Here is a 26,723-nt window from a genome sequence, read left to right on the forward strand (position 1 = left end):
CCTTGTGATCTCCACTTGTCAGACAAGCGTCACACGAAGCCCAAACACAAATCAAAAACACAGGTATGGGGCACATGTCAGTTTGATAGGACCTCGCGGAAGCCTTTCCCATCCATCACCTGCTAAGATGCTCATCCATCGACTTGGAATGAGTGTGTTAACATGTGCCTGTCAGAGTGTTTGGGCTATTGATGTATGTGGGTTGAACAGTTGTGTTTGGTGTATGCTGCCAGTGCTGTTATCTTCAGCTTTGTTGTTGATGAGAAACACAGACGGGGTATTAGCGGTGCTTTTGTAGCGGCCTCTGCTCTGTTTTGTTTTGCCAGTTTGCCGTGTTGCAAAAATGAAAAAAAGAAAAAGATGCTCCGGTATTTTTTAATTTTGCCCAAACATAGTTGCCTGTCTTTCTGTGGATGAGCACACGTGTCGGGGTGAGCGGCTCAGCTCAGCCGTCCCTCCCACCAACGCCACGTAAAACTTCTTACTCACGCGTGATCTTGCAATAAGTTTCACCTGCAGTTGTGGATATGGTCCCTCGCACCCAGCCACTGCTGTTCTCACAACCCCTAAATGTCACAGGCAAACCACAGAGACAGCCAACTTGTCTGACAACACCAGGCGGCACCTTATCCACCCCCCCCCCTGCTTGCCAGACAGGAACAGCCCAAACCAGACCACAACAAAAAGCGAGGGAGAACCCACCTTTTGTTTACTATTCTCAAAGGTGGATCACGGGCCAGGCCTGGTAAGGGATTGTGACAGAGGTGATGTCTAAATTAATCATTCATGCTCTCTCACATGGGCTACAGTAACAGCCCTGAAATATTAATGACAGCTGCAGAATAAATTTGATTCCCTTTTCTCTCTGATTATAATCCACAGGCTCGCTCACACACATGTTTATTTATGCCCTGGAGATGAGGTACGGGGTCACTATCAGGAGTTGCGTGTGCACGCTCACACACACACGCACACACACGCACACACACACACACACACGCACACACACGCACACATACACACACACGCACACACGCACACACACACACGCACACACACGCGCACACACTCCTTCCCTCTCCCTCTTGCCACTTGCACTTGTGTACCACCTCATTGTTTTGGAATATGTACATATTTTTCACATGTGGTGGGCGAGCGGGCTATACATTATACATTATATGCTTGTACTGTCTAGGTATGATATACTGTAGGAATACTGTGCAGCTGGCAGCCAGGGTTTTTGTTTGTTATTTTAATTAGGTGAGGGGCTCTTTTTTTTTCTTCATACTTTTCGGAGAGCATGACCTGCGAGGAGAAAAGAGGGTGTAGGATGCGTTGCGTTGTTCCCACTTCTTGGCGGAACCTTAACGTGCGGTCTTGAGGTAATCTGACTTGCAAACCGAGGCACGCCTCTGTGCAGGTCGTGCCACTTTTGGATTTTGTAACTCCGCTATACGAGTCTTTTTGGGACATTGTCAGCTCCGCGGTGGTAAAGAAACTCTCAGCGAAGGCTTTAAGCTAATTTAGTCGTCCTATCAAGTGGTAAACATTTCTGGATATGTTTTCAATTTAGTGGTGCAAAAAGTCCGCAATCATAATGACCCACTCCTTAACGGTGGCCACTTGATAGCTCTGCAGCAGCGAAGAGAAGGTTGTCTGTCATGAAACGTCATTGGATTTTGTTTTTCCCGTTTCAGACATTATTGGTGTAAGCCTAACTCGCAGCAGCACAACCTGGGCTCGGTGCACAGATAACTATCAGCTGCTTATGTCTCAACATGTCACTGGAGATCTCTGTCTTTCTCTGTCACCTCCTCGTATCCCTGCTTCCCTCTGTTCGCCCCCTTGCTTCCTCCTCTGTAATGAGAGGAATACAGAACGAGCCAAGAGAATAGGAACCCAAGCTTTTTAAAGAAAAAAAAAACACACAATACAGTACAAATGCAAGTTTCTCGCTTTTGCTGGCAAGAATGAAAACACAAACTGCAGCCCAGCAAAAATTATTATTGACTCCATATTTGGAACTAATTAGGTGCTTGTTGGGTTTCGACATGTCTCAGAAAAGGTTTGGTTGAGCAGCAGTTGATCTTTGACCAGTCTTTTATGTTTTACTGGTGGATTTTGCAGACAATGTCTTTTATTAGCGATTTAGTTGAGGTATTTATGTAAAAGGTTTGCATGTAGTCTCGCTGTTATCCCTGTTGTTTGCTTCCCCCCCAGCCCTTGTTTGCACAATTAAGCAAGTGATGGGCCTAATTGCACATCATTCAGTTGTCATCTCCTCTCAGGAGACGGGGCTCACAAGGAAGACAAGTCCGTCAACTCGCCAAGTTTGCTCATTTAAATTCATCGCGGGGAGCTAATGCTGTCTTCAGGCCGGCCTTCTCACGTGCTGTCCACGTATCAAAGAGTATTTCACTGCTATTTTGAGAGAAAAACAAAAGAGGCGCTTCAGGTCGGGGTCTGATTTGATGAATTTGACATCAGTCTCTGTGGGTTAATTTTTCGTTTTCTCTCTTTTGTTTTTCGAGCCACCAAATGAAAGGTATCCACACTGATTTGAATCGGTTTCTCACGCGCCGTGTGTACTTCTTTTTTCATGACACCCCACGGATGTTGATTTGTAGCTCGTAAGGCTGTCAGGTAATTTCAAGCTTATCTATTTTAATTACATTTAGTGACAGTTATGTGTGTGTCATATCACACGATGCCCGGTGGAGTTGTGCTCAGCCATGTGTTTATGCTTGTGTTAAGGCTATGCATAACTAAGATGTGGTGTGTCACATAATCTGTATCTCCTGTCTGTTATGGTCGTGTTTAGCCTCGCCTGGCTCTGCCACAGTGTGCCTGCCACTGTGACATGACAGCGGCCACGACGTCACGCTCTGTCTGAGGTACAAAATATTAGTCGAGAGATGTTTCGCTCTCTTTTTCTGTGCAGGCAGGCATGCACACATTTTCTCTTGTCTGATGGAGTGCATTTGAGTATTCTGTACATAAATATTTGCGCGTCGATGTGTGCATTCCCACATTTGTGTGTGTGATCCTAATGATGCCTTCCTCCTCAACTCTATTGGGCTGTCAGCATGGTGCTGGCGACTGTCACACACGTCTCCCCCCCCACACACCCTCTCTCCAAATCTTGCTGAGATAGGTCATTTTTCAGTGTCAGGACAGACGATTCGTGTTGGCACCAGATAGAGTCAGGACACGTTGGACTCATTATTCTCTCTTTGCATGCGTCCGCGTCGTACAGAAATACATGTTGACGTTTACAAAAGGCCTGAGCTGAAAGCCCATAATATTTCTCAGTGCTTTGCTGCTATTAGCCTAATTAAACTGCATCGCTAGTTATCTCAGGTTCAGGACAAGTGGGGAAAAAACTGTCCAGCAATTCACGCAAAAAAAACACAACCAAAAAACTAATATATTGTGCTTTTTTTTCTAATGTTTTTTTTTATTAGCAGTAAAGGAGATTTAAGGCTCATTTTTGCTCAATGTAAGATACATATATGGAAATGGACGGAGCCCTCTGTCCCTACTTTGCGTTCATTTTTGTCTGTATTTGTGCGCATTTTATCTTATTTATTTATTTCTCTCACTTTGTGTTTCTTTCTAGCTCCTCTTTGCACGTCTTAAATTCTCTCTTCTCCGATGCTTTGTGTTTTAAGGTCAACGTCTGTATTCCTAACCAAAAGACCCATTACCCTCCCATCCATTTTGTTTTTTTAACATCTCTAAACCTAATGGCCCTCCTGCTTACTCACCGTTGCCAGCCTCCCCTCACCCTCTACCTCCTCCCTCCCACTTGACAGGGTGGGCGACTGTGTGGGTAGACATTTGGCAATGTGGGGTTGGTGGGGGTCAAGGCCTGTGTCCCAGGAGTGTGGTATTTTAATCTGGGCTATTTGTAATGACAGGCCTCCTATGAGTGCAGAGGAGTGGCAGGTTGAGAGGCTCTGACAGGTTCTAATCGCTGTCAGGAAAAGTAGCTGAAGAATGCAGCCACCTCCCCCCCCCACCCCTTTCCTGTCCTCTCTCGTTGCTGTTGTTCTCCGTTGTCTGCCGGCCTCTCTCTGTCTTTCTCCGTGTTCCTCTTGACCTGTATTACTCCAAGTTGAGTGAAGGAGCTTTGTCTTCCGCTATTTTGTTTTCTCTTCCCCTCTGTCTTTATTTTGGCCGGCATCCAGAAGCCACTACCTGCCAGAGTAATCCCTTCCTCCTTCCTCTTCTTCTCCTCCCCGGCCCCCGGTCCATGAACTCCACCTCCTTCTTTCTGTGGCTGTGGACAGTTGTTGACATTCCTAAGACATAAAGACTCAACCCGTCCCTGTATGTCCTATGGCCATTGGCAGTCTGCCCGGTTTAGTGTCTTTGCTGGAGCTAATTGGTTTATGTGAGATGAATGGAAGGAAGAAAGGGTTTTATTAGTGTGAAATTATCACTTGCCTAGTAACCATACATCTACTTTTACTTTGTTTTCTTTATTCTCCTGCTCAAGTATTTAAATTATTATTATGATCAAATCTCTGGAGGCACACTGTTTTGAAATCATTGTGTTGTCTGATGAATAATAAAGGTAATCAAAAGGGAATTGAATTTTGATTGTTTTTCACTATTCAAAAATACTTTGCCACAAAATGACAGTAGCCATTGGACAATAATATAATATATATAATGTATACTTAGAAGTAATACACAGAAATAGTTAAAGCAAAGCTAAATCTAGAGCTGCATTGAAAAATAATATCAAAACTCTATTTGTCACTAGTATTAATCAGAAATTCTGTCTCTGCTCATGCTGCTTAACGTTTAACTCATTTCAAGACATATTTTGGCTGCAGTTAATGATAATATTCCAGAAGTAGTTGTGTCTAGACCGAGGATGACTCACGACTGGAGTGGAACCCAAATTCCACATTGTGTATCTAATCAGGGAGGAAATCAAACTTGAAGGAAAGTGAGAAAGAGGAGGCTGAAAACATGCTCTCTGGGCCACTCTATTCTTAACAGATGCATTTGCCCCAGTGGACACCACGCTGTTGAGCCAGTTGAGTGAAAGTGCATCAGAATCAGATGTTTTTTGTTTTAAAGATTCGAACTCTTTTTTTTACAGTGTGTGCCAATTAATGTACATACTGTGTAGGCTCAAACACAATAAAGATATTTTCATTTCCTCACGCAAGGACTGAGCCATCAGCAAAAAAATAAAAATATAAAACTAAAAATGGCCAGTAGAACTTTTTAGGTTCAACACAAACTTGCTGTTCTGCCTCTCTTCTCCTTTGGCACCAGACAAGGGTGGCCGAGCCTTGCCCAGGTGCCGTCTGTGCCATTGGCGCTAAAGCGAGGAGAAGCTGGCACACTTTGGGCATGGCTGCGGCCCCCTCTTCCTCAAAGGCTTGCCTCGTCTCCCTTCTTTCCCCTCATGGTCCCTGCTGCTCCGTAGCCCAGGGAGCTCATTAGGCCAGACTTCCTCTTCATTTAATCCATTTTTCATAGCCTAAAAAACAGTCCCTGATCTTAAAAATCCTGGCTAATTTAAGCCTGGATGTTGGGGAGAAGAGTGAAAATATCATGAAGAGGAAAAAAAAAGGCAGGCCCGTGCATGCTTTTTCATATTTCTGATCAAAATTAAATGTTTTTGTAGAGTAGTGGTATGGCCAGGGTGGGATGATGCAGAACCAGTGCTAATGTGAACTGTTCTTGAACAGAGTTTGAGATCCCAATGGGCAGCATCCCATTGCATCCACTTCCTTGTCTGTTGTCTGTAGGCCTTGTGGGAGACCAATGTGTTAACTTGGCCTAATGAAAACATTGGTAATAACATGCTCCCTCTCCGTGTTCCTTTAATTATGTATCTCCGACTGGATACCAGAGGGCCCCTGTAGGCTTCCAGCTCCACTTGTTGTGGAAGTGAAGTTTCATTTGTAACTCGGATCCTGGTGGGGAGGATCTGTACAAAGAAACTAATGCTTTTTCTCTTTCTTTTTTTTTTCTTCTTCTCTCACGCTTGTTCTCTCCCTGAAATCCCCTTGCTCTCTCTCCAACATCATGTTATTCCTATCTATCTGTTATTGATCAAGAGAAACTTTAGATAAATATAGCGTCTTTTGGAAACGCATTGGCCAACTATCAGTATTTCCAGTGTCGTCGGGGATACTACTATACTTGAGATCATTTTCCGTCTGTGCTTCTGTCTTGTGTTTTCATACCTTTCACATTATATTCACATAAACACTGCCAAAGTTAACATCCTCAAAAGTTGTCCAAGCCTTCGTCCTTTATCTCGCTCTATGAGGACAAAGCTTTTTTTTCTTTCCCTCCTCCAGGAAACCATCACAGCATTAATATACCTCCCAGGTATAAAGTGTTGATGAGTGCCTGTCTCCTCAGGCTGACACTTATTTCACTAAAGGTCTCAGAGCAGGGGGAGAGGAACACTGACGGAAGAGAGGGAAAAGGAGCTGCTTGCATACCCAGCCAACGGATGTGGTAGAATTGTTAAGCAGTCTCGGGTGCCCTCTCGTTAGCCTCCGAGATGCCTGGTGACAGAGGTGAGGCAGCAAAAGTTGCGGCGGGTTGATAGGGGGAGGGTCAGTGCCCCTAAGGGTACCATGCCATGGCCGTGCCAGGCCAGGACCCTGTGCCACCGTCTCCGTTTCCTCTTCTGTCAGCACGCCCTATGCCCCGGGCCACTGCAGAGAGGGCACATGGGGGGCTGTCACACGTCGGCCTCAATTACAATCAGGGAATGGAGCATGCAAAGGCTGCCCACTGTCGCTGCTCATATTGCAGCGCTAATGGCTGCACTGTATCTGAGCCCATCTCCCATGCAGATGGTGTTTGCTGCAGATGCACTGCCAATTGATTTTGTCTTTCTTTTTGCACTTTTCTATCATTAAAAACCCTAAGCATTCTTACATCTTCACCTAAAAATCCTAATCCTTTGTTTGTGAAATTACTTACATGTAGTTTTTCTGGACAGATATAAAAAAAACTAAAAAAAAACATCTGCTCATTTACAACTCCAGTTGCAGAGAGTCACAGAGTCGGTGCAAGTGCTTCATGTTCTGTGGTCGTTGCTTGATCATGTAGCACCTTGTGTTCAAAGTTTCAACTTGTGCATGGATACTCCGGCAAAATAGATCCACTGAAAGCATTCATATTTTTCTTTTGGTTGCCTGTCTGCGTGGACCTCATGCTGATTTGCACTCAGGATCCACATGCTTGTATGAGGAATCAGCATATTAGTATTAGTTTCTCACTATAGGGTGTTGTAGCAATGCCAGGCTGCTGCTGTTCCTGTCAGTCACGACAGGGTCACATACCATCGTCCTACCCCTGAGGAGAAAATGACACCTGGCCAACAGAATCACTGTGTGTAAAGGAAATTCTGCCCCACCTCCTGGTGGCCAACCTGTCTAAGCAACATTCTGGTAAGATTAGCTTTGCCAGATGGCATACATTATTCATGAGGGGGAAATAAAAGGTATCTAAGGTTGTGTTATTACAGATTTGATGACTCTCTCTCTTTGTGTCTTTCTTTTTTCTCTGCGGTGGAGTTGGCCTCATCAGCATACTGTAAAACCCGCAGGGAGCCGCACCAATCGCAGAAACTCTCCCCTACCCTATTGTCACCTTCGTTGGCAACTTCAAAAAAACAAAGAAAGAAATGATTTTGTTCAGCAGCTAATGACAATGTGTATTTCTTAGTTATAGATTAAAAGCGAAGGACTTTCTTTCAAAGAAAAGACGGTCCCAGACAAAAGAGAGCGACAGGCAGAGTGAGGTTAGAAAAAAGGGGGCCAGCCACTGAGTTGACAGTTGAGTTACAATATCATGTCCTTTATGAATAATTAATTTGATGGTGCTCAGGCCCCTTAGAAGGTAGATTAAATTAGTTCTGCCATGTCTGAAAACTTAGACATGCTTCATTAGTGTGTAAGACGGTGGCAGGTGGGTTGGGTATTCACTTAGGCCTGTTTTAGTTAATGAGGAGGAAAAGGAGATACGCTGTCACCCCAGCAGTGATGCACAGTGTTCTACTACATTTATGTCACTTAACAGAAAAATCCCATGTGTCGCTTCCCGCATTTGTGTAATGCAATGTGCAGGACTGAACCTGAGTATTAAATAAACAGCTTCAAGTTAACTTAAGCCTAAAAATCTGTAGTTCAGGTTTAGGTATAGATCTTTAATAATTAGTGTTTGTCTCCTACAATCATCTCCATCTCTTCGTCGTCATCTCTTTTTTTATCCTGAGATATTTTTACGTCAGTTGGGTGTTGGAAACATCATCAACACGCCTACTCGCTCACTGTGAATTTTCCAGCTGTACTCTCACGTGAGCTCTCATGACATTTAACTAGTTGGTTGGAAGGAAAACTTGTGAAAAAAGGCCCTGACACAGACTTTTGCGTTCTCACATGCAGCCCCTCTAGAATATTTCTGGAAAACGTCTGGACTTCTGTGCATGTCTGAAATGCTCGGAAGTGGCTCGATGATTTAAAGGAGCAATGTAAAGTGAGCAGAAAACAAACCAACAATGTTCACTGTACACAGGAGCTTTGACATGCCCTCGCATGTCGTGCCATGTTGTGCGTATTCATAGTGACAGCTGACAGTAATCTGTCTTCAGCTCCGTGGCCCCGCTCATTGTTAAATGATGCACATGATGTGTCTCTCTTTTGTGAGTCCCCTCTGTGCCTCGTATTCCCCCTATAATAGAAGTATTATTTTCCTTTTACCAGGGCGGGGAAGTGCAATGGTATTACCCCAAAGTTAAACACAAACTTGTGTTTGTGCTGTCAGAGCAGCCACAATGACACACTGTTCTGTTAACAGGCTGCACTGTTGCTCACTCAAATGAAATTGTCATAGCACCTTAGATTCGCCAAAGACAATTTGATGCATCGTCTGCACAGAAGAGGGCAACTGTGCCTGTTGCAGTGAATCGCTCAAGCAATTTGATGCATGCCAGCAATGCAGACGGGAAATGTTAAAGTTATGCAGAAATACAAGAAAGAAGTATTTTATATTCAGCTCCTCAACATGAGACAAACATAGGATGAATATTTTATTTTCATACATACGCAGTGAAGTTTAACAAGCCTTTCTTCCTTTAACTTGAAAGGGAAGTTTTTACAATCTCAGTCTTTAATGTGTGGCTGTGGCCATTATTTCAATCAGTTGTGGTTAACAACTTAATGCCTGACATCTGGGGTTATGGAAACAATATGTCCTTTATAGTGTTCAGAGTTATTCTAAACAAATTTTCAGTATAGACCTATTCTCTGAATCTCTTAATTGGACGTGGTAATCCCGGAAAAAAATTTCTTCTACATTTTTACATTGGAAGTGATGGAATGTGCCACCAGTGGTGAACATGGTGGGTCAGATTTGTTTAAAGTTGTAGTTTAAGTTCTAACTGGTACCAAGAAAAGTGAACCGGCCTCCTTGATGTATCCCATCACTCTCCAGCTAGCTTCAGCACCCAGCCCTCTCTTTTTTCGCTGTGTTTTGGGAGCCCTTCATCAGCTCATGAGTATTAATGAATTCAAAGTTTGAGGAAAATAATCTTTAAGTGTTTCCAACTGTCAGATCCTGTCAGAGCAACCACTTCTAATGGCCTGCGCCTCCCATTCAGGCTAATGTTTGATGTCTCGCTTTCATGCCCTCCTTTTCCTCCATCTCTAAATTGCTGCCGACAGTCCTGTGTCCCCACAGATTGTTTGTTTGTTTTCGACCATGCTTGTTTTACATATCATTGACGTAACGAGGGTTCATTTAGTGAGCTGTTAATGGGGGGGAAGGGAGAGAGTGATCCACTGCTTTCTTTTATTCAAAAAATAGGATGTGATCATGAGTCAGGCAAGCAATCTGTTCCAGCACTGAAGAGACTGAGGCGCGTGGAGGACTTTTGAGAACCTCCAAAGCGATGCCAAATCTTCTCCTGAAGTAGGATGGACTTTTCATGTCCAAACCCACTTGACAGGTAACAGCTGGGCAGGAACAGTCGGGCTGCAGAAGGCGTCACATCCTCGTCGGTTTGAACAGGAGTGGTGATCAAACGTTGATCAAGACGGTCTAGAAGCTTCTTTGTGTCTACCTGACGGCGTTTGCATCCGTTCTAACTTTCACTCCCAAACAGAGGGGCCGAGTGGGCGAATCTAACAAAGCCCATTTAGCAAGTTATTTTGTTCGTTTAGCAACGAGAAGCTATTATCAGTGGGTGTTGAAACGTGTTAAATACTCACTCCGAGCATCCTGAGGAAGAATGGAGGGAGGCTCCCTACTGGCATTGTCAAAACATGCAAATGAGCCGAGTCTGATTTTGACAAACGTTATTAAGATCATCCAATTCAGAACATGTTAATAAAGAAGACTGCAGGCCTCTCCCAGGTCTTCAAAACTCCTGACGCCTCCTAGCCTTGTGTGTGTGTGTGGGCACGACTGTGTGTGTCAGCATGTGTATCCCCCCCTCCCTCTCCCAATCTCCAATTTTTATTGGATAATGAACTGTTGTAAGTGTTAGATCTCCTTTCCGTCTTTCACCGAGTTTGAGGAGATAGGCAGGGAAGAGCTGCCCGAGGTGTGGTGTTGTACAGATAATTAAAAGGCAAGAAATTTGTGCATTGCTCTTTGATCTGCCTGTCAACTTTCTGATTAGAGACGCGAAAGCTTTTAATCAGCGGTAATGCGATGATTAACGCGCCTAAACTGTTGAAAATGAACCAGAGCGACGTCAAGTTTTCCCCTTTCTTCTTCCCGTCTGCCTCCGCACACGTCTCCCCCCACGTCCATTTCTCAAAAAACGGCAAACTTTTCTCCTCTGTCAGTTCAACCACGGGTTATTGAATCAGATGTTTTGTATGATTAGGACCAACTGACATGTTTGTTTGTTTTTCTCCTGCATATATGTCTCCCTGATTCTGCCATCATTTACTCATATTTACTCAATGTGTTGTGTTGTGCTTCTATTTAATTCTTCAAATAGCTTTGACCTTCAGCTTAGATATTGTCATAAGGTTTTTACAATATTCATATGCTAAGGCCCCATCATTTGTGAGGCTATTCAACTGATAGTAAAATCTAATTATTTAAGTTGCGGAGTAAAACACTTAAACTCTAATTATTTATGCTGCCTGTGGTTGAATAAAGTTTGATGCGCTCTCCTGTTTTTTAATATTTGTTTCTGTATTTTTTCCATTCATGTACTATTTATTTTTTTCTATTTTACTTTCAATGTGGCCGACACAATTGTGTGACACAAATGTCAGCATTATGAATAATGCATTCACAAATTAGCTCATTCAGAGACGAGTTTTAATTCTACACTTCATGCATTTTTTACGATTTTGACCAAGTTTAATCAACACATAAAAAAATAATGTCCCCAGCACTGGAAACGGGGAATTAATGAGTCCGCCGTGTTTGAGCTTCACAATTGACCAGTCAGGAACCATTTGTGTGTCGGATGACCAGCGGTCTGTAGAAATTCCCTGTTTTTTTAATGAAGACCTCAGAAAGCAATGCTCCTGCCTGCACATTGTTGCATGCGGGGCAATCACAGCAAGCACCGAGTCCATTAGTTTTCATTTGGATGGTTCAGTAAGACTGGTTGATTAAGTCCAGGCAATTTGCTTGTAGGAGCGCTCGTTCTCTCCTCACCCCGCCCGCCTCTCAGCCCTCTGCCACCAGCAGGGTTGTTGTTGAGGTTAATTTAATCTGGCTTGTTAGACATTTTTAGCCGTAGTTTATTATGGTAGAACTTTGCATATGAATGCTCTCAGACATCTGACAGTATTAGTGCACTCACAGTAAATATTTTGTTTCCATTGTTACTAACCTATGAAAAGCAGTTTAATACATGAGTGGCAGAGTGTCTGCCGCCGTGTCCACAGGGACATGAAGGTATAGGTAATTTCATAAATGTAAAACAAGCCATTCCTCTCTGAGCCTCATCAATTCTCATTGAATGAGGGTGAAGGGGACTTTGCTGTTTAAAAGAAAATGTAAATCTGGTGATCTGAGAATTTGACTTTGAGGCTGAGGTGAAGGGAAAAGAGGAGGGGGAGCTCAAATAGAGGGAAAGTGCAGCTTTCAGTTCTCTCCACGCTGGTTCAGCTTTAAACAAATGGTTCTATTACCAGCTGGTCTCCTACAGGCCTGGTCATTTATACCCATTAAACTTGCGTCTTATCACCCATAAGACGCTCTTGCGTCTCTCCATCCACCAATTGTCTATAATCAGCCACTTAAAACAGCAGCGGAAATTTCTTTTGCGCCTTGCTTCGGTCTGACGGACAGGCAAACGAGCCGGGAGGGGGAGGAATGGGGGAGGAGAGAGGAATATTTTCTGTGGAATGATGAATAGGCCAAGTTGAGTGGCTGACTAACAGAGATCTGTCTTAATCAGAAGTGATTTGTCAGAACAGGAGCTCTGCGGGGTCAGGGCGCAGGCGATGAATAAAACAGAGCCTGGCGGAGTGAAGAAAGGCCCCAGAAATCCACCCTGACTGCCCACCACCACTCCTACTCATGTAAGGGGAAGGGCTGATGCATGGGCTAAGTCAGGATGGACTCGGTTGGCCCAGCCTTACCCTGCCCAGTGTATTACTTGGTCTGGGCCTTTTAAGAGCTTAGACTCCTGCAAGATCAGACCAGTTCCTCTCCTGAAAGGTTGAAGACGATGCCCTTCTTCTGAAACACTACTAATCATTCGGACTGTTTTTAAAATCCGTCATTGCTCTCTATGGAGAAATAAACGTTACTTAACGTGAAATAGAATTTGTTGTTATTGCTACGATGTCATAGCATCACAAGTCCCGAGATGCTCGATGCCCCCGTGACATAGCATTGTGCACCTCTTTATTTTGAGCTGGAGCTTAGTGAGAAGGTGTGAGCTTCATGGCCTGTGGGCTCAGCATTATAAATACATCCCAGTGTGGGTACAACTTTGATGGAGGTGATGAAAGTGTGTCACCAGGCAGTTGTAGACTAGAGAAGTAAAAAATAAAAAAAATAAAAAAGCTTCTCTGGGAAGTGTACCGAGACAGGTAACTTTATTCACCTGGGAATCACAGGTATATAAGTTACTGAGTGCACAGTATGTATGTGTGTGTGTGTGTGTGTGTGTGTGTGTGTGTGTGTGTGTGTGTGTGTGTGTGTGTGTGTGTGTGTGTGTGTGTGTGTGTGTGTGTGTGTGTGTGTGTGTGTGTGTGTGTGTGTGTGTGAAATAGAGAGAGGTTAAGAGAGAGGGAGAGAAATTTATGGTTCAACATTTCTCTGGCTCCTCCTCACCTCCCCCTCGACCCTCCCGTGGGCTTCCATACCCCGTTTGTTGGAGTGTGTGGCTTGTGTCCGGATATAAGTGTGTGTGGTAACCTTCAAAAAGTGGTCTCAACTGCTTAATGAAAAGGAGCTGTGCTGAGCCTCACAGCTCACCACTGTCAGGTCTTGTACCCTTTCAGCTCTGGGGACAGAGGGAGCAAGGCAAAAAAAAAGAAAAAGAAAAGGCAACACAGAAAGAGAGACAGGGATTCTGAGACAGTGTGTAACTGCTCTGAAACAGCTCCTGTAAAATAAATGATGCCTCCAATTAAACTGTGTCTGTGGAGAAAGTTGAAGCCTTCGGGAAGTTTGGCTCGTACCAGAAATGTTTCTGAGCTGTGTGTTTTCGTGACTCAAACTGCGTGGACACGGGCACTTAATGATATTTACATTTATATACAAATTCATAAATGATATTTTGAGCCGACAAGAAGAGAAAACGAGGAGAAAGTTTTCTGTTGTTGGAAAGTGACACCAAACAATAACATTTTCAGTTAATTATTTTTGTGATAGTGGAGAAAAACTTTAAAATCGTATAACATTACTTTTCTTATATGTACGACCTATTTTCCCAAACACTATACAACTATATAACATATACTTAGCAGGGATTTGAATGAATGAAGTTAATTGTCCAGTAAATACAGTATATTTTCTGACTACCTTATCATTATTTACAAGATGGTGATGTGTTGAGCTGAGATAAATGAGATCTGGATTGTGCTTTGCCAATAGCGTGACCGTGGGTTTATAGGGAAGAATTCTTATCCAGACATCATCTCCTTCTTGTACCTTCAACTTTTACTGTGCTCATTCTTTTCTACAGTTGCATCGGAGGAATGAGTTAAATCAAGACTCTGTGGTGCTGGTGTGAGTGTAATGTAATGGAATAATGGGCTTGTTAAATGGACCTTTGGGGATGGAGATCTTTAACAAGTGAGTCAGAACAAGGCCTCTGGGCCAGGGTTATTTAAATTGTTAATAGCTGTTTAAACAGGACGGGAATATTTTACACGCTAACGAGCAACAAGTCGAGGGCTTTAATAGAAAATTATTTCTCCTCTCATGCATTGTTTTCATCAACTGAACATTTTAATAGGCCATGTTTTTGTCTTCGTAATAAATTCTGTATTTCTTAAAATTCCTTGCTGTTAAAAATACAAATATGTAACATGTTAATATTACGAACCAAAAATGCAATGTGAAGTCGGTTATTACCAAAAACACCCACATCAACATTAACCTATAATATGACTGTATAGACCCACTATTGTATTTTCACAGAGGCTGTTCTCACCCCTTTTTTCATCATTTGCTGCCAATAAGATCTCGTCCCCAGTATCTAACAGGTTTCTTTCACACACTGCTGGCCAGCAGGACTTAAATACGATGAATGGAAATGTAGATACATGTCAGAGAATGAGTAATGCAAGGGAAAGATGCATGGTAAAGACAATGAGCACCATGGTTTCCCTGGGGAGTTATGGGTATCCAGTAAATCCCACCGTTAAGGGGGTTTGGTTTCCTCAACGTCACAAGATATGTTTTTCTTTCCGTTACCTTATAATAACTTTTAATGGCTAAAAGCTCGCTCATCATCTTGCATAATGACACTTCTCGTTCTCTCTCTACAACAACAGCTACTTTCAGGGTTATGCAATGAAGTGTCGACATTTTCCTGAAGTTTTCCCAAATGTCAGAGTCAGCTGCTCCGGGATCTTTTCCAGAACTTCTGCTGCCAGCTCCCAAGTAAACTATCCAGAAGTATTCAGACTAATTTCACATATAAACTGAGGGTTGTATTACTTCTGTTTTATATCATTCTGTGCTCTACAGCGCCTACAAGAGGCAGAAACCTGAATCCAATGCATTCCCACTCTTGACCGTTGAAAAGTAGCTCATTGAAAAAAGCTTTTTCATCATTTATCCTCTTCTTTTAAAATAGTTTTTATTCTTTATCTTAATCTCAACAAAACCACGACTGTCTTGCAGCACACACCTCAGCAGGATGTGTGTAATGATTGCTCAGTGCTAAAAAAATCTTTGGAGGCCTTTTCTCCCACGAGCTCATCCATCTTTTTAGGTTTTGCAAACCTTTCCAATAATGCAGTTGCCAAAAAACACTCTGCTGCTGCAGTACTTGTCACACTCATTTATTTAAAAAAGAAGCCACAGCCCTGACAGAGATGGATAGACATGCTTATTTGGCTCTTTAACAGAATACTTCCGCTGCTACTCCCTTCCTGTTTATCCCTTGTTCTTCTCCAATGGGCGACGGGGGAGGGCTTGTATTTTTATGGTTATTAATACCTGCACTCAGCCTTTTAATCTGCCCTATTTGTCACATGTGACTGTCTGACTGCACTGTTTAATCTGGGTATCCTTCAATCTGTCTCGTCCCAGATTAGAAATTAATGAAGGCAGGAAGAGGCACATTTGAGTCAGTTACAGTGTAAGGGGGGGGGGGAGGAATGGGATGAATGGGAGACGAATGTCGTTCATTTGACAGTGCTTTCTTTTCTTTCTTTTTTTACTCCTACTTTTCCCTGATCCCCTTTCTCTCTCTCCCTCTTTCTCTCTCTGTCTCTCAATTTATCCCTCTCTCTCTCTCTCTCTCTCTCTCTCTCTCTCTCTCTCTCTCTCTCTCTCTCTCTCTCTCTCTCTCTCTCTCTTCTCTTGTTTAGCTGCCAGATGTAGCCCATTTTTTTGCACTGCTCCCCCTAAACAGGCGCTCAGCACGTGGGCCCTTTGGTGTGCGGCACCTGTGTAGTGTAATACAGTCAGCGACTGCGTTGTTTATTCCGGATTTGTTTGGTGTGCTTGAAAGCCCGTCTTTGATCCATGCAAAGATTCTTCACTCCTTTTCCTTTTTTTCCTGATTCATCCTGTGCCTCCCTCATTTTTAGGCGCTAATGCTGTAGCAGTGTGGTTACATTGACTGCAGCAGTAAGGGGTCTTTTTTTGGAGGGGTGTGGGGGGGGGTCTTATTTTGTTTATGTTATTCTTTTGGTTCCTTTTTCGTCCCCGACCTATGGGACAGGAAAATGACATTGACCACTGACGAGCTTGTCGGGTGCCTTGTCAGAGATGTTTTATAACTGTGCGTTAATGTGTTTACGACTGGGGAAAGAAAAAAAAGGAATGCCTCAATGAATATTGCATTGGCTGAGTAGACCCCACTGGCAGGGTGGATGCTGGGTTATTGTTGCCCAGAACTTAATGTCTGTTTACTTCAGTTTTTAAGAGGGTTTTAAAAAACATTTCCCATAGCTACAATATTCTCATATCTGCCTGCCTCACGCTCCCTCTAGACAGTGTTGTTGCTACTTAGTTAGTGTGCAAAATACCACACGATCACTTTATTCGGAATATTATGGTCTTGTAATTAAAAATGCTCACTCCAACTGAAAGATGTCATATTATTTCTAACTTGTTCATGATGGTGGGAGATAATTGAGACAGAAACATGGAGAATCAAGTGTTTCATATAGTTGAAACATGGATGAATAACATGAAATCATTTGAGGCCATTGTGGGCATTCCAACAATATGACATGTAAATGTAAACATTTTTCCTGTTCTTTTTGGCTCATTTGTTTCACGTTTTTTTTTTGTAAAATGGTGGAAATTCCATCTTCCTCACACTTGGTCTTCTTCCCCTGCAGAACAAGTGGGCCAGGAGATTCTTGCCAACCTGCACACCGACCGTGAGAAGATCCAGCGAGCCAGAGAAAGGGTGAGTACACACACGCCACCTGCACACACTCATCTGTCTATTCTAACACGTGTTTGCGAGGCTGTAGAGGCGTTACAACTGGTTAACAACATTGACAGCCTTCACCCCTTTCTGCTGGGTTTGCTCAGTAAACACACAAATGCGAGTCTGCACACAAACACGGCGCGCACACTGTCGTGGGTATGCTTACACTTGTTCACACAGAGTGTCAGCGCCGTGGTTTTGACAAGCTAGTTAATGTGCTTATTTATTGATTGCACTGTATTGTATTCAAGTATGTTCAGTGATTGGTATCACCTCGGTGTGAATGTTGGAATAATAAAATGTCAAGCATCTTTTCCCGCCATGCTTGTAAATATTGTTGGAACCTGCACTCCTCCCTCACCTGAATGCTGCCAGCTGCCGTCCTTCTTCACCTACACTCCTCAGCATTCCTTTCCGGTTTTCCTCTCTCCTTCTCGCTTTCCCTCAGAGAGCCCCCCTTGTCTTTATCCTGAGCGCTGCCCCTCCTTACATCCAGCCAGCCAGCCGAACAGACAGGTAGGCAGAGACAGAAAAGACCAAACACAGGAAGGGGGCCCAACCCTGTCGGCCCCCTCAACGCAGAATGCTTAAAGATCACAACATGGCAGTGGGCCTCGCACAGGCGATTTCAAAGGAAATCAAACATTTCCTTTCAAAACGGTCGACAGTGTCTACTGAGAGTACCTGCTCTCTCTTTCTTTTGCTTTCTGTCTCTCTCTCCCTTCTTCCCATGAGTCTTCTTTGCTCAACCCCCCAAACACACACACACACACACACACACACACACACACACTCGGAGGGCTTTAAAGGCAGTTTGTGGGGCTAAAGTAAAAAGATGCAAAGATATAAAGACACAGGGACAGTTAGCGGCTCTTTTGTATTAAAAGTAGTTACAAATTTATTTAGCATAAATTCCAACACATGGACACAGACATGCACACACACAAATGTACACACACAAATACACACACTCACACCTACAGACAAACCCCTGTGCGCAGCAGGAGGTGTGGCCTTTTTTTTAGCTTTTATGGTACAAATTGAAGTCAGTGGAAGGTTTCAACACCGGGTCAAAGCGCTTTGCTCCCAACTCTGAAACCCGGAGTGGATTGAAGAAAGTGCTTTAAACCTTCTCCAGGCTCATTCATAGAGAGTCAGACAGCAAGCAAGGGGGGGTGTTTTAATAGTCACTCCCTAAAATGAGTAATTTATATATATATTTGAATCAATAATTTAAGTGTATAAAATGATTCATTTAAGGGTAATTTCAAGAAACAAAATAAGCAATTTGTCTGCACAAATTATTAATTTGTTCCACCAAATAAATAATTCTACTCCTTGAATTACTTAATCATACTATCTCCTTATTCAATTTGTCCACTCATCGTTTTCTTGATCAGGTGCACATCTTCTCTCTGTATCCCAACGTCCATCTGTAGCCTCAAATTGAAACATTGCTTGCTAGCCTGCTGCCTATGGCCACAACAAGCTACAACTTTAATGTTAACTGTTAGCATTATTTTGTACTGTTCTTTTAAGGGGTTCAAGTGCGGTGAGGGGATGGTTTAGTCATCTGAGATTATTAATATTTTAGGATTAGTGGTAATAAAGAAGTAATTTATTTGCCTTTATCTTGCTCAGAACCTTTTAGAGTCACAAACAGAAAAAAGAATTACATCTCCATCCTCAAGGCTTTTTTGTTAAATACCTTATTTTGGCAATTAATGATTGAAAGGACATGGATACAAATACATGAAAAATAAGAGTGAGAAACACCTTCCTCTCTTTCTCCCCATACAGATAAGCACAGTTAATTTTAGACAGTCAGCTGCACTGAAATTTCACTTGCATTCCATTTTAGGTTAAGGAGGAAAGCACGTGATTTGGTGAGAGGTTTTGGAGAGAGGGAGAGGAATGGAAAGAAGGAATGATTCAGAGAGAGGTGTATTTTGGGAGAAAGTGTGAAGTGTCTAGGGGGGGCACAGATCTGCGGGTAGAGGCAGACATCAGGCTACTGCAGGACTTGTTGTCTTTGCCAGAGGGCCCAAACCCCAGGTCCCCGACTTCCTACACTGTACCACATGTATCCTCGGCTCTGGCAACCTGCATCGCACCAGCCCAGGCTGCCAGAGGGTACGAAGGAAAGATGGAAGGAGAGGAAGAAAGTAGCAGCAAAGGAGGAGTGGGAAGAGAGGGCGCATCGCAGGCAAGAGACATGACTGCAAGATGAGCCAGAACAAACAAGAAAAAGAGTGATGCTGGAACCGGATGATGGTTGGAAGAAGAGATGTGAAAATTAGGAATTAAAAGCGCAAATTAATATGCTGATGAAAAGCAACCGACTGAGCATGGCTTTGTTGGGAATGCGGTTATTGTCTCAGAGGGAGAAGAAGATGAATGACTCCCTGCTGACTCCAGAGAGAAACTCTCAGCAGCGACTCTTTCCCACACTCCCCCCACATCATCCTCTAGGAATGCGACTACAGGTGGACGTTAGTGGCAGCTCGCTCGGTGCAGTGTCAGCGTTTTTACCGCAGTCACACTCGCATCTCGCTGGCAACATCTCCGCCAATCCCCCTCCCTGTGAAAGTCCCTACTCCAGATAAAGAAAGTGCGAAGGAAACATTCATATGACCCCCGAGGAGAAAAAAAAAGGCAAAGAGAAAGAAAAGAGAGAAGATGGAGCAAGGAAAAGGAAAATATTGTAGTGCATATACTGGATGGCCGTGATCATTATTTTAACTGTTTTCTACAAGGAGTCGCTATGCTTTCAATGGAAGTCAAAATTGTCCTTATCACTTTTTCTATTCTTATTTTATATATTTTAATGTTGATCCACGGCAACATGAGGAGAAGGCCATTAGTTACAGTTACAGATGTTTTCTCCCTGTCTGAACAAAACAGCTCTTGAAGGCTCTAGTTAATAGACTTTGGGATCTAAAAAGTTATAAGCAAGACTCATGTGGTGAAAATATATTATATATAAAACATATTTTGACAAAATACTGAGGCAAATTCCTTGTATGTGTTCACAGTTGATTCTTAAGGACAAAGTTGTCGCCATGTCAGCAAGACAATGTTTCAAATATAGATGTTGCAGCAAAGAGTACAAATTCTAAAATGTAGAGTCACCACATTTTCAAAGTGGGTGCCCAAAATTAAGTATCAGCACTTTTATTAGACATTTGTGTGAAATTATGTCATAATTAGTGCATAAATTAAAAGTTACTGCCAGAAAGATATTTTGTGAAGTCCTAGTGACCTTAAACTTTTACCATTAACTATAATAATCTAATCGGTCCATCCTTGAGTCCAAGTTAACGTTTTTTGGCAAATTTGAAGAAATTTGAAGAGATAGAATATCATATTCACAAAGGACATTTGGACGGACAACCTGATAAACCCATTATCTCCTGCTACGGCTGTCGTTGGCATGGAGACATAAAAAGTCAGCTTGTCAGAAGAGGAGTGATATTCCTTTTAATTTTGACCGCTCTAGACATAGCCTGAGTTTAATAACCTTGAGAGCTGTCGGATCAGAATGAAAACTAAGACCTGTCTTTCACCCGTTCTGTCTCCCCAGCTGAGAGAAACAGACGCCAACCTGGGCAAGAGTTCTCGCATCCTTACCGGCATGCTGAGAAGGTAAGAGGAAGGTAGGGACATTGTTTCTGCACCTCTCTGTACGTGTTGTGCTCTTAACAGTGTTGTGAGTTTGCTCTGAGTCGTCACCGTTCCATAAAGTCTGAAATTAAATTATATTTTGTACCATTTGTAAAGGGTCTCAAACACTGTGTAGCATTGGTTTTCCAGAGAACACAGGTCGGGATGGATAAATACACTAAAGAGCACTTAAATATATAGATGAATGAATGTGTGGATGAATTTATAGAAAATATTGGCAAAGCATTAGAATCCACAACCTGTGTCTAGCTGATTTTGTCCATTTTTACTATTCATCAAGGTTCAACTTCTATAGATGCAGCATTTGTACTTTTTCTCCTGTATAATTAGCTAATGTCATTTTCAGGGTCTTTTATATTTCATCAATATGACATTTACGTACGTTTCAGCGAACAAACAAACTCATCTATCCGTGTGAATGTGTGCTCTGTGACATGCATTGTTGTTAAGTGTCTGGTTGGACTGAGAAAAGGGTCGCCCTGCACAGCACCCTGCAGAAACTAGCTGAAAAAGACGGTGCACACTGTACACGTCTCCATTCTTGACTTCTCTTTGCCTTTGTTTTTCAAGGCTTATTACAACCCATATTCAACTTGCAGCCTTTGTCTCCCTTGCTGGCTGCTTCGTGCACAACGCAGCCCCCGACAATCGCACAAACACAAGCATTCACACGCAAATATTTCAATAGGCCTTGCATTATCTAATGCACTGCCTCCTAATACACACACACACATGCACACAAGTCACACAAACTGGCGCGCGCACACACACACAAACACACACACACCGTAATGTCTTGTCACATCTCCATTTCATAAAGTGCTCTGTGCCTACTCCTGAACCGTGACGCCACGGTTTTGTTTCTCGCTCCCTCTTTCTTGTTTTTTTTCTTTTTTTTCCTCCCCTTGTCGCCCACTGTGGATTTTGATTAAGAGTAATATGTAAATGACACAGACTAAATGTAAAATCCCGGGGCCCGGAAGGAAGTGCCAATTGAAATAGATGCTTCAATGCCCACAGACAATTTGGAGGGCGGCTCGCAGGGCGGCCGGCAGTTACTAGAGAGGGAAGGCCTGAGAAGGGCTGTGATGCCGACTGTAACCAATATTTCTGCATATGTCTCCATTTTGTCAAGTCTGATTATGTGAGGAGGAGGAGAATTGCGAGGGGGGTCAGCTCGCCTGGCATGTCACCCAAAGCTGTCCAGAAATCATTCATCATTCCCTCCTCCTTCCCTCTCTTCTCCCCCCCCGTCCCCACCTCCGGAGCTGAAGTAAATAACACACACTTATTTCAATATTATCATATTAATGTTAAAGTTCAGCTGTCACCTAATGGAAAGACTTAATCAGACGTAGCATTTTAAGAGGCAAGCTGCCACCACCCCCTCCCAACACTCCAGCCCCCCCCCCTCTTGACGTGCCTTACCTCCTCTGGTTAGCCGCCCCGCTCAAATCAGGATTTATGAGGGCTTTCCAAAGTGGGGCCCGGCTGCGAGCCCCTTCCGACTACCACCCGCCTTTCTGCTTGATGGGAGCAGCACAACACACACACCCCCCACAGCCTTTCTTTATCAAAAAAGTCATTTTTTTGTTTTCTTTTATTTCCGTCACTGTTTGAATAAAAGCGAGTGTTTTGTTGTAAGGTTGCGGGCTGGAAACGTCAAATCTGAAGTCATTTATAACCACAGACAGAGAACTGAGAGCAAAAAAAAGTAGGTTCAGAACGGTTCACTGGTATCCCTCCTCCGCCCCCTCATCTCCTACTCATTTAATTATTTGTCCCCCTGGTTTTCTGCCTTTTGATTAATTGTTTATTTGTGTGCGATGTCAGAGCAATTGTGATTTCATTTGGGGAGGTGGCTGCTCTGTCGTTCTCTTTAACGTCTATGCATACAAGTATTGCACCGATATATTATGAAAATAACTTGCAGATAGGCGGAGTTTTAACCCCTAATGTTTTATTTTGTATCTCTGCACTTGTTACACAAACCAGATTCTCAGGTTAATGAATGTTTGCATTTTTTGTTTCATCATTTTGGGGGTTCTCCTTTTGTTGGAATGCAGCAATTAGTGGAATTTGAAAGCAGATATTTTGGGTTTTTGGGGAAGTGTTTTACATTGTTATCAGTGATATATCTTTTTGTCTTTACCACTGAGCAACAATTTTTAAGTTGATCATGAACAGCTAACACTCATGGCCTTGAGTGTGTAAGTGTAGTATTGGAGGTGTTTCTTGTGATGCACAGGATAAATGGTTTCTTCATTGTTGACGTAGTTCGTTTTAAACTCGCACCTCTTCTTGAAGTGTCTTTGTGGTCTCGGGGCTATCACCCCAGCTGAGAAACAATTAGACACCTATTAATGGAGCTGTCAGGGTTCAAGAAAGCCAATTAACTTAAAGACTCTGTGAATATCACTTATTGTAAGAAACGTTCAGAAACACACACATCCTAAATAGCTGTTGCTTTGTTTGAAATTTCATCCTCACAAATGTTCTGCCTGTGAAACTCATCACATGCCAATGAGGGTAATTAGTATAAATAGTGTTTGTAGGTGCTATTGATTTGATGTGGTTGCAGGTTGATAACTAGCTTCACAAACGAGGCCTCTGCAGTCTCATGTCAGCTCCAGTCATACATAGTGGATGTCAGTGGTCTAGTGGTTGGCATCCAGGGCATCCACTCATTTAATTTTTAATTCAATCATCTGGAATCCTTTGGGTTTTAATTATACCATGACAGGCACCGTGATCCCAGATGAGGCAGAAAGGAAATCCTGATATTATATTTATATCTATGATCGTCAATCTAATATCCTTTTTATAGTGGCTGGTTAGTACCAGCTCTTTGGACCACAAAGAAAAGTTGCCTTGCAGGAGTTTTAGCAAATTTGACCTGTTTGACTCCTTAGTTAAAAATAAGCTGATATATAGTGTAGGTTACATGAGTACTCATTTTGAGTTAAAGGGAAATGCGAAGTATAAAGAGCACATTAATCCCATTCGTACATTTGAAGTAGTGGCCTTAGGAACAAGCGTTGTGAGATAGGGCGTTTTTCGACATTTTCACCAATTTCCCAGGGAATAATTTATGGATCTTGATGAATATAAATCCATCAGGGGACTGATATCTATGACTGTTTGCAATTTGGTGCAACTTGATTGAATTTAAGGGGGACGATTGGGCCTGGGCAGAGGTAATCCAACATTTTATCGAGTCTAATTGACATGTTAACAGGCATTACAGCTCACAATGTGGATCACAATCCCTGATTAGAGAAGCCATGGGCTGTTTCTTTTACAAGGTCTCTGTTGTTTCCATGGCACATTGACACTATGGCTCCTCGTAAATACAAAATTACCCTGTGACTGTACTGTGAGCCTTCCTGCTGCTATACTGAACATCTCAAGCGTCTCGCCCACCACAGTCAGAACAGTTGGGAATGGGATGCAGCTCCAGACCCAGTTAGGACCACTGGGGTTCCTGGCAGCTTCACGGAAGGAGGGGGCAGAGTGAAGGGCAATGAAGCAGGGAGGACGAAATGGGGGAGGATGTATATTTTGAAGCAGAGGGGTTGTCTGCTCTCACTGGCAGCTGATCCCACATGCAGGTGGTCGACTCAGTCGCCAGGCAGATCAAAAAGTCAAGGCCCCGGGTGGACCTCCCTTTGAAATGGGAATGGGGCCTAGATATCAGACAGAAAACATAAGCAAGCTCCCAGCCACAGAACAGCTCCATATTCATGGCTGGAACTGGCAGTAGCGATGGGCAGGCGGGATGGACAGAGCCTCAGCCTTCAGAAGAGGACTCATGCACACTCTGGACACTGATTAAGAGATCAGCCCAGGAGCTGTGGTGAGGATGACGCTGTAGCTCAAAGGCTAATGCAGCCACACTGTTACCAAGACCCCAACTTCCTTTCTTGAGATTTGTTTTGACAAGCTGTCTTAATGTGTGGCTGAGTTCATTGCTCTGATCTTTCACAATAGTTTCTTGTGACAAGTTTGACGCAGATATAGCACAGTGAACCGAGTCCAACTGTCTGAATCCTGAAATGGAAATGAGACCTACTCATTTGACTATTTGGCAGAGAAAGAATAGGTACAAGTCATTCTTGCCTGTGGGTAAATCAAAAGTTTGCTGCCCATGTTATTCGCGGGGAGTTTTTTCCCTGTTTACTTGGCTCAATAAACCAACATGCAAACAGTGTCACGAGTCAAGAGAACAAAAAGCACGGTCCCAGAAAAGCAACAGAAAGAGGAATTTTTTGATTCCTTACAATTTATAAGTTTTGCCTCATTTTGTACTATTGGCAAATATATACACTGTCTCTTTATCCGTCTGTCTGGAATATTAACTAGATTATGTAGGTCACATAATTAATGGAATTCAACTCTACCAGTGAGCAGTGGTGGGATCGGAGTCTTGGGGCCCTCTTGAAGTCTTCTTATGAAGTTGAACAAAAAATTAGATTTTTTCAAATTGAAGCTGAAAGATGGGACAGATTGAAGTTGAGATGTTTTTCTTCTGCCCCCTATTTCATATTTTTTTTTGTCTTTTCATTTATTTATTTGGAGGGGCAATTTGAGGGCAAAAGGAGCAGGGGAGCGGGTTTAGGGCCACACTGGGCTGTGGAGGGGTCAGCTCACTGGAACAGTGACACAGTGGCAGGCTTTCTGCCTCTGTATTCTACCTTTTCTCTTATTCTGCTTCCTCGTGGTTGGTGTATACTTCATGTCTGTGACGTTGTGGAAGACATCTTTGCCCTATTTTTCATGTCATTTACTTCGTATTAGAGCTGAACTCATCACAGTAGCCATAGCCGAGCTTTGCATTTTCTGTCCCGAGAGTGGCGGTTCACTCCCAGTGGATCTCACTCTCTCTGATCTCCCCTCCGTGTTGCTGCCACGATAATTCCATGTTCTACATTTAAACACGTTCCCTTTGCTTTGCAATTTGTTCAGCCTGGCATCATTACCACCCCACTCGACCCCCCCTACCCCCATTTTGCTGCCTCCCTGTGGGTCAGTCCTACCCCTGGCCTTTTCTGCCCCCTCCATGGAGGCATTCTGTGCTTTTTATGTCCAGCCTGCTTTTTAATTCGGGCAAAGGAGCCAAGTGCCAAAGCATAAATTGTATTTGTTCCGACTGCAGCCGCTAACTAAACTTTATTTATAACAACATGTGCGCAGGTGTTGTGTGCACTTTCATGCGTGCACATTATGGGTGTATTGTTGGCCTTTAGTGTTAAAGATGTTAATGATGGTAGTTCTTACTTCTGGTGGACATGCAAATGGTACCTTGCTTGGCTTTGAGGCCCATTTGTTATGTAAGGAAAGCAAATATAGGTTTCTTCAGGACAATGTATACCGTTTATACTTGTCACCATGGGCACTGTATGTTTACAACCACCTACGCAGACACCCTATGTAGTATGGGAACAGCAGCAAACCCATATATTATCCATTCTGTTGTCTAAATCCATGGATCCATGGACATAAGTACACTCTACCACAAATCATTCTTGAAACATCATGTCAAGTTTGAGAGAGCTGATGACTCTGGTTGTTATAAGACATTTTATACCATGTTGGAGATTGAAGCTGTTAGTCTTACCCACAAAATTGTCTTAACATTGGATTATCTCATATAATGGAGGCTCTCGTATCAGATAATCACGAATAATTTGCTTTGATATTAAACAATCCTATATCAAGCTATTTAACTTTTTTCTTTTGAATGTCAGATGACTGTTTAAAATCTGTAGTTTTCCCAAGTTTGGGGATAGAAGATACTTTTTGGTGTGTGTGTGTGTGTGTGTGTGTGTGTGTGTGTGTGTGTGTGTGTGTGTGTGTGTGTGTGTGTGTGTGTGTGTGTGTGTGTGTGTGTGTGTGTGTGTGTGTGTGTGTGTGTGTGTGTGTGTGTGTGTGTGGCTACAGGCTG

At 43.0% G+C, this 26,723-nt stretch overlaps 1 protein-coding gene across 4 annotated transcripts in view; it reads left to right on the top strand.

The window, feature by feature from the left end:
- Window positions 1–26,723, top strand: part of vti1a (vesicle transport through interaction with t-SNAREs 1A) — a 109,863-nt gene that overhangs the window by 51,984 nt on the left and 31,156 nt on the right. For 2 of the 4 annotated variants that reach the window (XM_035144923.2, XM_035144924.2), the window contains 2 exons: window positions 17,001–17,071; window positions 20,679–20,751. In XM_035144923.2, the coding sequence (XP_035000814.1) occupies window positions 17,001–17,071; window positions 20,679–20,744 (137 nt within the window). In that variant the 3' untranslated portion in view covers window positions 20,745–20,751. The remainder of the gene's footprint in view (window positions 1–17,000; window positions 17,072–20,678; window positions 20,752–26,723) is intronic. The other 2 variants (XM_035144920.2, XM_035144922.2) reach the window with 1 other exon arrangement.

Source organism: Hippoglossus stenolepis, chromosome 21, assembly GCF_022539355.2.
Source record: "Hippoglossus stenolepis isolate QCI-W04-F060 chromosome 21, HSTE1.2, whole genome shotgun sequence".
In the NCBI taxonomy this organism is placed as follows: Eukaryota; Metazoa; Chordata; class Actinopteri; order Pleuronectiformes; family Pleuronectidae; genus Hippoglossus; species Hippoglossus stenolepis.